The sequence below is a fragment of the Stegastes partitus genome, unplaced genomic scaffold (assembly GCF_000690725.1).
Source record: "Stegastes partitus isolate 25-593 unplaced genomic scaffold, Stegastes_partitus-1.0.2 Scaffold1310, whole genome shotgun sequence".
Taxonomy (NCBI): Eukaryota; Metazoa; Chordata; class Actinopteri; family Pomacentridae; genus Stegastes; species Stegastes partitus.
Window position 1 is genome coordinate 92,327 of NW_007579041.1, and position 11,505 is coordinate 103,831.

The following is an 11,505-nucleotide window of genomic DNA, read 5'->3' on the forward strand; positions in this document are numbered from 1 at the left end:
TTCAATACAGATTTGATAAAAGAAAGGGTGTCTTTTCCATTTAATGCAACCACAATTTAGAAACGCTCTGGTACAAGTAAAAATTTGAATTAAAAGTACACAAATTAGCATCAAAATATAACTTAAAGTACAAGAAGTAAAATCCCTGATGCATCAATAAGTACAAGTTAGGGCCAACTTTCATTGCTTTATGTACTGTTTAACTTATGATCATCTAAACCTCAATTTATTAGCTGATTCAATGTTAATCATCTAAATTAAAAGCAACCGGTAAATCTGAGGGCGTAAAAAGTAAATTTCTCACTGAGGTGAAGTATAAATGTCCTTAGTCACTCTCTGCCCTGTGCAGTCTTGTCCCTCAGCATGTGTTCAGGTGGAGAGTTGAGGGGAAAGGTGCCTCAGCCAGCAGGTCTCTGAGCCAACGTGTAAGTTAATAGGTTACTGTTTTATTATCACCGTGCGGATAATAAGGAGCCGAAACTCAGACGCGATCACAGCCGAACTTTGAACTGAGGAAGCTTTTAAAAGCCTGAGAGCAGCTGGGACGGGGATCTCGGGCGCAGTTCCTCCTCCTCCTCCTCTTCCTCCTCCTCCTCACCTCGGCCAGGTGAGATCAGGAGCGCGACAAGTGACGACACTGTCTGACGTGCGCGTGCGTGTGTGCGTGCGGGGGGGTTTCCACAGCAGCAGTCATGGCTACGGCTACTCAGGCGCAAACATCTGTCTGCCGCGGGGACGCTTTCATTTAACAGGGGGGGCTAGTTAGCCGGAGAGTCATGTCACCTTCCAGCTGCTCCGCTGTCGGAGGACAACACTGAGGCGAGCAGCGACCGGGTCAGTGTACTGAACGACGCTGATAAGCAGTTACGTTACTAAGTTAGCAAAGGTAGCTAGTAGCTAACGTTAAGTTGTCATTAGCAGGCTAACTAGCACAACAGTCCACAAGCTAATGAGAGTTCATCTGGGTGTCAGTAAACTGCTCCTGCTGCATCGCGGAAGAGCAGTAAATGTTGTTGTTGCTGTCTTAGCTCGAAGCTAACGACTAGCTAGCCGGCGACAGAGTAAAGCTAGCGTCCACATCAGAATGTGAGCAGTTAACGTTGCTGTCAAAGTATGTAAGATATGACTTGAGTCATTGTTTTCTTTCTGTTAGGTTTTGGTTTCGAGCAGCTCTCGATTTGGTTTGTTTTTAGCTCCTTGTGTTAGAAATGCTGTCATGACACACCTCCTTCAGACTATAACTAAATTAAAAATGAAAGTGAATTGGTGCTTGTTTTGTATATCTGCCTGTGAATCTCCTCAGAAATACTGCTTCAGATGACTTAGTTATATCCCATGTCAGTCAGATTTACTCAGTGTCAGAGGAGTTTTAGCTGTACTGCACTCAGCACGGTTAATTTACAGTACACTTTGACTATTTTACAACGAATGCAGTGTGAATTTAGATTGATGTACTAATTAGTTCATTTATTTGCGATGGAATAGAAATCAAACATGACCCTTGCCTTGTCAGATCCATCACAGGGAACATCTAATCTGTATTACTTATTTAAAACGTTGCATTTATGGATTAAAGTAGCACAAACTTGTATAATCAAATGAAAATAGTTGCTGGTTTTAATTACTGCCAATGCAAGAATTATATCCCTTTGTTTTATATGATTGTAAGCTGGGTTTGGACTGACACTTTCTCTTTTTGACGTTTTCCAGTTTAAGCACATAGTTGATGAATCAAAAACAAGACTGAGAAGTTAATTTATAAAACCAAGCAGCCTCTACTGCAGTGTCAAGCAGTGGCACAACATAATGTGACCTCGATGTTACACAACCCAGGACAGTTCCAATAGTTTACTGATGCTATCATAATGTAAAGAAATGAATGACAGCAAATGCATTCCTTGACAAATACATAAGAAATCTTAAATACAACTGTATGGTTTGAAAAAAATAGTATGGTATGGTCCTTTAATTATTGGTCTCTGTGAAGCTTTTGCTTTTGCATATTTTGCTTATTCTTTAAAATGATATCACTTGTGCCCTTTGGTCCTAATTACCATTGCCTCTCCTGCCCTTCAGACTTGGATATGTTCGACCAGATGGAGTGGGATTCAGCGGATGACGGCCTGGGAGACTTAATGGATGAGCCCCCTTACTTGTCTGAATCTCCTCAGTCAAAGCTGTCAACGAGCAGCATCTCAGAAAATGAATTCTCATGTCACTGTTGCTATGACATCTTAGTCAACCCCACCACCCTAACCTGCGGCCATAACTTCTGCCGCCACTGTCTGGCTCTATGGTGGGAGTCCTCACACAAGAACGAATGTCCTGAGTGTCGGGAGAAGTGGGAAGGCTTTCCTAAAATCAACATACTGCTGAGGTATGCTTCTCACATCCACACCATGTCAGGGGTTGAGTGTTTGATTATCTGACAACTGTGTTCACTTTTCCCTTAAGTCAACAGAGAGCTACTCACAACCTTTACATGGGTGTCATTTGAAAGTTTTGTGATTCTAATGCTATTTTTTTTTCATACCTGTGTTGGTACAAAACAAGACCTTCGTTTATGGGAATACAAACCGGTTTTCTCACTTTTAATTCAACAATGAAACCAAAGTTTTCAAATGTTAGATGTTGCCACTAGTTGCTGTACTGCAACTTGGGGTAAACCAGTTAACCTCAGGTGCAGACTGCACAGACTCCTCTCGAACAGCTTAGTTTTGTGTCTTATCCTGATTTTGATCACAGTCAGAATGTGATGTTTCTACTGAACATGAAGAAACTTGGTTATTCAGCTCCCTGCCTGCATGGTTCCAATCTCGGTTTCTGATATCGTCTGCAGAAGGGCTGGGTCATATCATACCGTGCACAGTAGTACTGGTGTAATGTTAGGGAATGATATGAAATTGAAATATCGCGATAAAATTTGAGTGAAACGCGCAGTGCTGTTGTTTTCGTCCGGTCTAATGCACATGGAGCGAGAAGCGTGGGGGCGACTGAGGAGGAGGGTGAATTTAGTGCATCGACTGACGCGGTAGGGCTGTGGTGGTGTCCCGATAGCAATTTTGAGATCCGAATACTATGCATTGCTATGCTCAGGATTTGTCAGCCATTTCCATTTGAAATGCCTTTTGATTAAGCAAATTGTCAGCAAGCAATTTACAACTTGTACACTATTGATTTTAGTACAATATCACTTTAATGCACATCATAAACAGCTGCTTGCTAAATGGAAAAGAAATAGTTCTTTTTTTATTTGCACCAATAAAGTTGTGCAGTTTTTTAAGTGTCAATTGTATCGTCAGTTATATCGTTAGCGCAAATTTTCTTATTTATGTTGTGACAAATATTTTTGGGCATATCACCCTGTCCTACTCTGTAGGCATGTCTTTGGCTCCTCCACAGCCAATAAATCTTTTATTTCAAGTGCTAACTGCACTACCACAACTCTGGAAGATCAATTAATACTCTGTTTGCTTTTCTAACAAATGGAGGATGAGCATGACAGTATAATTTATGCTATCAGTACTACCAGCACCAGACTTCCACATATTTTTTCAGCATACCATTATGTAGAGTCGCAGAAACAACAGGATCATTTGTAGCAATTCTCACAAGTTTCAGAATGACTTATTAAGAAAGCAAAAGAAAATAGATATGTCATTTTATACATTATGCAAAAAATAACATATAGAAGAAGAAACCAATCAAACATGCGAAACAAATACATAAATAGACCTTCAATTCAAATTTTCTCTTGATATAAATGTAATCTGGTCTGTTGTTAAAATTTTCCTTTTTGTTACTCTCTGATCTTAGGTGATTATTTCTGTCACAATAATTTAGTTTTCTGGGTAGAAATCCATAGAATTTTACGTAGACATATCAGTTTTACAAAAGAATGGTTGTATTCTGCCCAATACAAAAAAAAGATATTAAAAAAATGGCAATTTCCAAATATATTGCCTCCATGGATGTATTTAGAATTGGACAAAAGCAGCATGGCCAACATTTAGATGTCCCTGTTAATGTGTATTTAGCGTGATAAAAGGGTGCACCTGTATTTTCCATATGTATCCACAGCAGAAATGAGATGCTGTAGTTGTGTGTGTTGTCCTGCAGAACTTTTAAATGATGTGGGCCATCATTAAATTGTTGTTGCTTCATATAGCGCTACCTGTGCCAAGTTGTTTCACTTTCACACTGACACACCAAGTGTACTAGTTTAGTAAACAAAAATCATGTGTATTTTTTTGCACTGTTCGTAATAAGAGGAAGCAAGTTCCTGCCGTTAGACACAAGTATCCCATTGTCAAAGATATCTGGAAATTAAGTGGTCAGAAACTACTGTTGCCCTGTTTCCAGGGAACATGTATAAATCAGTTTAAAAATGTTAGTATGATATCTAAAGCATCGGAAATGTCTTTGTACACTGTTACTGACGTCAGCATATCATTGCACAGTCACTACATAGTGCACACAATGTTTTAGAGTGAAAATGAACAACTTTGGGTATTTTCACTTGCCTGGAAATGTTGTATTTACCAAGGGGGGAAGTTTCTCAGATGTTGCAAAGTGTCATTAACCCCTTAACACTCACTTCCTTAAACACCAGACTAGTGAAGGTTTTGCTGCTGTATTTGGCATCAGCCCAGTCTGGCTCATCATTTAAAGCAGAAAGCTTCACAATTCAAACAATGTGTACCCAATTTTAGGATAACAATACAACAACAATAACAGTTCCTTACTTTGTAATGTGTGCACACAGAATAATATTCGTCTCTTATTTTTTAGTTTAGTGTCTTATCCCAGACGTGCATTCCGCAAAACTTGCTTGTTGAATAATCCTGAAGAAACGTTCTCTCATCTTGCCTGTACTACTGTGTATGTACAGGAAAATGACAATAGACTTGATTTGATTTGATTTCTGTCATCTATATGGCCATGCTTAATAAATCACCATTTGCTGCACCCTTTTGTCTAACCATCAAAATGCCTCCAAGCTCTTAGCTGTTTTTCAGTAAGAATGTGGATGGATGTCATGGTGGAACAAGTTAATTGGTTATTTTTCACGAGTCTTGGCGGATGTTAAGGGGGTGAACTGAAACAGAACAGTTACTCACATGATGTATCACAGAGACTTCTTCGCAGTTTATGAAGTGTGAAGAAGAATCACAATCCAAATTCAGACTGATCACACTGTGGCTGTGGAAGGACAATTTCACTCTGTGCTCTTACAGAAGTCAGAACTAATCAGCTTGAGCTACTATAAGTCAAGTGATGCCAGAAGAAACACCAAGGAGCATATCTATACCTTCAGCACACTATTTTTATTTATGTATTTATGTTGTTGTTGTTGTTGTTGTTGTTGTTGTTGTTGTACCTTCCACTTTTGTCTATTAATTGTGTTCACAATATTCTGTTTTTTTTGTAGGGATGCGACTGACAAGCTTTTCAGAGAGGTTGTACAGCGGAGAAGAGCAGAAATCCAGGCAAACCCCAAAATCTCCCAGAGCTTGCTGGCCTTCCAGAGGTACTATATTGTATGATACAAGTTGTTAGGTGTAAAACTGTGGAAGACTGCAACCATTTAGTGTACACTAAAAAGTTAACACTGCACAAATTTAGCCTTGAACTCGCTGTCAGACACACAGTGGACAGTTTATACTAAAACTGAGACAAATTCGATCCACTAGAACAAAAGATATGATCTTTTTTTTATCCTCCATTTTCTTCTTCCTCATCAAAACCTGCACCTACATTACCCACAATGCAACATGAGATTCAGGTGTGTTATGCTAGCAGTAACAGAAGCTAACGCATCCTCTAGCTGCAGTCATCTGGTTAGCTCCAAACCCAACAGATCCTTTTCATCACTTGAGGTGGTTTGTTGAAGCTATAGATAGCTTTGTACAACACTGTCAATAGACTTTTAATGCCTAAACTCGCTGGAATTCCCTGTTGACAATACAGGCCTTGTCTTTGCTAATTTGCCTGATGCTGGATCTGTATTTGATCTCTTTGTCCTGACGCACATGGGACGGCTTTCACATACATGTCCTCTTCATCTTCCTCTTTTTAGATATGGTGACAACTTAGGTCGATCAAGGACAAACCAGCACAAAGGAGCGGGCTTTTTCTTCTCTGGAGTCCTGAGTGCACTCACATGTGTGGCTGTAAGTACACAACAGCAGAAAATAACAACTCCCACAATAAAATGACCTCAAGTGAAAATTGATGCTTCACTGCATGCCCTTTAGGTGTCAATGATTTTTCCTGTTACCTCATGCACACTCATTTACCCCATGATTTTGGTAAATGTTCCTTGAGAGAAAAACACTTGCAAACTGAATCAGTATCGAGCAGTCATTTCATGTTTGCTATACTGTTATCATACTGTACCACTTTAATAATTTCATGACTTCATTCACTTTTTTACATTTGTAACATTTGTGATTTTAAGTTGTTGTATATTTTACCCAAAGCGATTTTAGCAATCCTGTGTAATATCTAAAGGTTGCCACAGTGGTGACTGAAGGGGTCAGTTGTTCAAATGATGTAAACAGACCATGTTGATTTTGTCCATGTGGCACTTGGGAGCAACATCACTGTGTGTCTTGCCACGTAGCAGTAAATTTATGTCTGTCTGTGTGTCTGCTGCTGGGAGCATGTAAATAGATTACAGCATGGTTCTGTTTTTGACCTCAGACCAAGGCTCAGCTCTCCAAAAATGGATCTACTCAATAATGATATCCATTCATGAACTGTGTGCAAAGCATCAGGTTGTTTTGTATGCTTTTTGGGTTTGTGTTTTCCTTGGTTCATAAGATTTGCACAGAAAGACAACTTTGCCCACAAACTAAGATGCATGTAGTTTTTTATTAGTACCAAAGCTTAAACTTAAAGCCATAGAGCCGCTGTATAGACAGACATATAATTGACACTCACTGCTTAATAGTGTCTGGTGAAATAACAAGAGTTCAAACTTCTGCTTTCAGTGGAAGATGAAAGGCTCACCATTATAGGTCTTCATGTTGTTAAATGCACTTTTGCTTACAAATCTACATGTGTTAACGTGGCAAGGCGGTTACAAAATATTCTTTGTCCTCTGTCCAGCGACAGCTGTCACCACTCAAAGCTGACATCTACTGGACTAATAAGTGTTCTGCATACTCCTCGCTTCAGATATGGCTTCTACGATTAGTAACAGATCAGTGATACTGTATCAGAAACAGTCATCATGAGGAGAAAAACAAATAACGTAAAGCCCAGAATAAGATTACACAGGCACTAAGCTTTGATTTAATCAACATCCATCCATCCATCCATCCATCCATTATCTATACACCGCTTAATCCTCACTAGGGTCGCGGGGGGGCTGGAGCCTATCCCGATTTAATCAACATTTATATTAGATGTAGTTAATGTGACTTCATATGGTCCGCTGACTCTTGCAAGTTTGAGTCCTGTTTCTCTCCACTCTTCGTTTCACACATCTCTTGCCCTTTGATTTCCAGAAATCTAAAGATAGGTTACTTTCTGTCTTTACAGCTTAGTTGTTTCACCAGAAAACATACCTACTCCCTGTAGGTGAATAAAATAACGTAAGCACATTGTACTGTTATTCATTATCATTTTTCAGCACCCATTGGACTTGTGCTTACTGTTTTTGAACTATTAAGTTGTCATGGTGCTAGATGGACACTTACTGAGCCTGACTTGTTGACGAGCTGTGTACAGGGTAAAATGTCCTGCACAGCAGTCATATTTAGAAATACATCTTAGATATTATATATTTTATTTGCAGTGATTTTGTCACATTATCAAATGACACAAATAAAGGGAGGTTTAGCTAAACTTAGGTTAGTAAAGAGAACTCAATAACATGCTGTAACTGTCATGGAAATGGAGAGAAGGTTGGTGCACTTGCAAATCTAATACATCTAGTGACATCTAGTGATGATGGGTGGTATTTACAATACACAGTTGCTAAATGTAGTTTAAACATCAGCTGTAAACTCCAACTGTGTAACCAGTTGTGACCAGTCTGACCTCTTCAAATCTGTTAATCCCCAACTCGTCACAACCGAGTCGTGAGCCAAATATCTTCTTTTTTGCATCCAAATGCAAATGTGTTGTAATGCAAATAGAGTGCACCTGGGTTTACTGTACTGTTTGTCAGTGACGTTATTGGCTGTGTCCAGGTGATGGTGCTGGTGTATCACTGGAGCTATGGTGTAGTAGAACAACATGACCTGTTGATCAGTAAACCTGTGTCTCGCTGGACACCGGAGGAGGTTGTGTCCTGGCTGGAGCAGTTGGGGCCCTGGGCCCAGCTGTACAGAGAACCCTTCCAGCAGGAAAACGTCAACGGAAGGTAGAGAAATTATATTTTGCTCTTTTTTTTGTCCTGGTAAAATGTCATGCAGACACATTTCATCCTGGAAAATGAAAATCATGCTGTGCATTTATGCTAGTACCCTTAGAAGTTGGCCGATGGTATCAAGTGTGGTGGCTCATCTTGTTCATTATTAGATATGGTGTTCATTTCTTTGCTTCAGGCTCCTGTTGATGCTGGGGGAGGAGGAGTTGTTAAAATCTCCTTACAGCATAGAAAATCAGGCTCACAGACGAGCTGTTTTGGCTGAACTGGACAGAGTTAAAGCCCTGGGGGTCAAACCTCCACAGAACCTCTGGGAATACAAGGTGAGCAACCTCAAGTAACAAATGTATTTTTAAAATTGCCTAAGTTGGTCTACTTCATGTGCAGGCATTGAGGACTTTTTGTAATCTGTACATGAGTTTGAATGGAACATTTGTTCTATTACTATAGCACAAACTAGGTGCTCCTAATCTAGTATTTATTTGTTTTTAGTTTTCCTTCGATGAGCAAAATACTCCACAGTTGCGATTTTAAGAGCTGAGTTTCTCGTGTGGGTGTTTGTCATATTTGTTAAATTCACTATGAAGTAACTGTGCTTCTACTATTTGTGTCACTCTACCAGGCGGCTAACGCTGGGAAGTCTCTGTTCCTGCTGTACGCACTGAAGCGCTCCCCTCGTCTCACAATCTTTTATTTGTATTTATTTGACTACTCCGAGACCTTCCTGCCCTTCTTGCACACCTGCTGTCCAGCCATCGCACACATCGACCAGGAAGTGGAGAGCAGATTCCTTGAGACACAGGTGGTACTTCACAAAAAACTAACTTGCAGCTCTCATTAAATCCAGTGTAATGGGTCAAACATGAAACAGATGGTACATTTTTTTTTGCACACAATGCTGCGATTGTTGCTGACATACTGGATTAAGATTGAACTGTGAGCATTAAAATGGCTCAGTGTCAGAATTGGTCTGATTTTCATATAGAGAATTTGCTGTGTGAAAATTGTTCTGATTAGTTTACTCATTTTGATGTAGATAACGTCTGAATAGTTGATGGGATTTATTTAATTAAACTGATCTGTTAAGGTTGCAGACATTTTTGTACAATGGCGGATTTGCCTGTAAAATATAACTTTAATTCATCTATGTTGCTTTACTAACTGTTTTAATGATTTAAAAGAGCTCATCATTTGTTGTTTGTTATGCTCCCGTGTTCGTTAGGTGGAGCCCAGCTGGCGACAGTGGGCAGAGTTCCTTGTGAAATACTGCCTGCTTCCATACCAGCTAATTGCAGAGTTTGCTTGGGACTGGTTGGCCGTCCACTACTGGACATCCCGCTTCATTATTGTTAATGCCATGCTGCTGTCTGTGCTGGAAGGCTGCGCCCTATGGAGGCTTTGGACAAGAGCCAGAATCAGGTACACTCAGTCTTTGTGCTTTGTTCCTGTTTTTTTTTTTGTTTTTCCTTCGTCACACAAATACTTTTAACTTTAGATATAGGCCTTTTCCATTGACAACACTGTTTAATTGGCCATGATTCTTACTCCAACTGACTACTACTGATAAGTCAAATGCTCGCAGCTGTCAGCAAACACATAGCCTTTTTTATGTTTTATTAATGCCATGTTTGCTGTTTTGCATTTTACCTGGAAGTGAATTTAGTGTCACCCTCTGAATCATACCAAAATTTAGTTTCAGAAAGTATGCGTTCATTAGAAACCAAAGTAGACCTCAAGAGAATAACGACATGTAAAATTGTTGGCTATAAAGCTCCTGTGTTGATCTAATCTGTGTCCTTCTGTAGGACTCTGCCGCAAAAAATGGGGAACCACTTGTGGAAGATGCTCTCTCAGGGATTCGCCTTTGCCCTCCTGTGGCCTTTCGTCCCACAGTTTGTGTGCAACTGTCTCTTCTACTGGGCTCTCTACTTCAGCCCCATCATTAATATAGACCTGGTGGTTCAGCAACTAATGCATCCTGAAACACAGGCGCTGTAACGGACTGCATGTGCTCAGTTAATGCCGTACAGCTCACAGCAAAAAATAAAATAACCAGGAGTCCAGTTGCTGAAAAGAAACGTTTCTTTTCAGCCACAAACTCACGTGAGACTGGCTTTGTTTGCTGCTGGACAGGAAGTTTTCTTGCTTCCCGTCTTGCCGTGTGGAACAAGAGAGGCACCGCGCTACTGAAGGAGAAACAAAACCATCGAGATGAGAGGCAGTAAAATACCCACGACGTTCCAGAGTTGAACTGATGACTGTAGTGATCTCTCTGCATCCACAGTGCATTCATAAACCACAATGCCTAAATGGTTCCAGGGGCAGTTATGCAAATGGTAGGTTATGTTTAAACACTGGTGGTAAAGATCTGCCTCATAGGAAATTCCTCATAGCTTTGTAGCACTGACATAACTGTAGCCTGTTGTCCAATGAATGGTGAGTTCTTTATGCATATACAGACTTAGCTACTCAAGATGGATCAAAACAAGCATGGATACGTATATTTTTGTTTGACTTCTGTTACCAAATATCTTTTTGGCATGTAACCCACGATTAGGGTAAATGAACAACTGCTGCTTCAAAAGTATCAGTTTGAACGAAGCGGTATTATAATTGTATACAAGTCTTTACCGTTTTGAATAGATTTTTATGCACTCTTTGCTTCAGTGTGGCTTTGGCTGTGACATCAGTGCTACAGAGCTGTTCGGAAATTCGCTCTGAGGTTTGATAACATGATTGAAACGTGTCAAATGTCGGGGTTTGTAGTTCTGCAGTCTGTTGGACTCTCATGCTTCAGCTGTTCAAGTGGGAATGAAGAGGCTGTCACAGATAGGATTCGGAGGGCGGCCCCGGCGGGCAGGGCGTGCCAGCTCCACTTTGTCATCCTGGAGTACATGAGCAGGCTTCAAACGATCCACGGAAACACGGTCCTTCCCCGTCCCTATCTCCACCAGAAAAAACTTACGCCCCGCTTCCAGCACACGAAAAGGACCATCATAAGGGTGGTGATGGGTGGTATTTACAATACACAGTTGCTAAATGTAGTTTAAACATCAGCTGTAAACTCCAACTGTGTAACTAGTTGGGACCAGTCTGACCTATTCAAATCTGTTAATCCCCAACTC

General features: G+C 40.4%; 1 protein-coding gene across 3 annotated transcripts; it reads left to right on the forward strand.

Moving 5' to 3' along the window:
* The first annotated feature begins 674 nt into the window (after window positions 1-674).
* On the forward strand, window positions 675-11,332 carry LOC103369620 (bifunctional apoptosis regulator). 3 transcript variants are annotated; one of them, XM_008298373.1, is made up of 9 exons: window positions 675-834; window positions 2,077-2,377; window positions 5,432-5,530; window positions 6,080-6,173; window positions 8,202-8,374; window positions 8,559-8,703; window positions 9,003-9,182; window positions 9,603-9,799; window positions 10,186-11,332. In XM_008298373.1, the coding sequence occupies exons 2-9, from the start codon at window positions 2,085-2,087 to the stop codon at window positions 10,376-10,378; spliced, it is 1,374 nt and encodes a 457-aa protein (XP_008296595.1). In that variant the 5' UTR covers window positions 675-834; window positions 2,077-2,084; the 3' UTR covers window positions 10,379-11,332. The 3 variants fall into 3 exon arrangements, with proteins under 3 accessions (XP_008296595.1, XP_008296597.1, XP_008296596.1); XM_008298375.1 differs by having other exon boundaries at window positions 825-863; XM_008298374.1 differs by lacking the exon at window positions 675-834 and adding an exon at window positions 875-1,111.
* Window positions 11,333-11,505: the final 173 nt, after the last annotated feature.

Coding starts and splice junctions, on each gene's coding strand:
- LOC103369620 (XM_008298373.1), top strand. CDS start 2,085: ATGTTCGACCAGATGGAGTGGGATTCAGCGGATGACGGCCTGGGAGAC. Junction 5,531..6,079: donor AGCTTGCTGGCCTTCCAGAG/GTACTATATTGT, acceptor TCCTCTTTTTAG/ATATGGTGACAACTTAGGTC. Junction 9,800..10,185: donor TGGACAAGAGCCAGAATCAG/GTACACTCAGTC, acceptor GTCCTTCTGTAG/GACTCTGCCGCAAAAAATGG.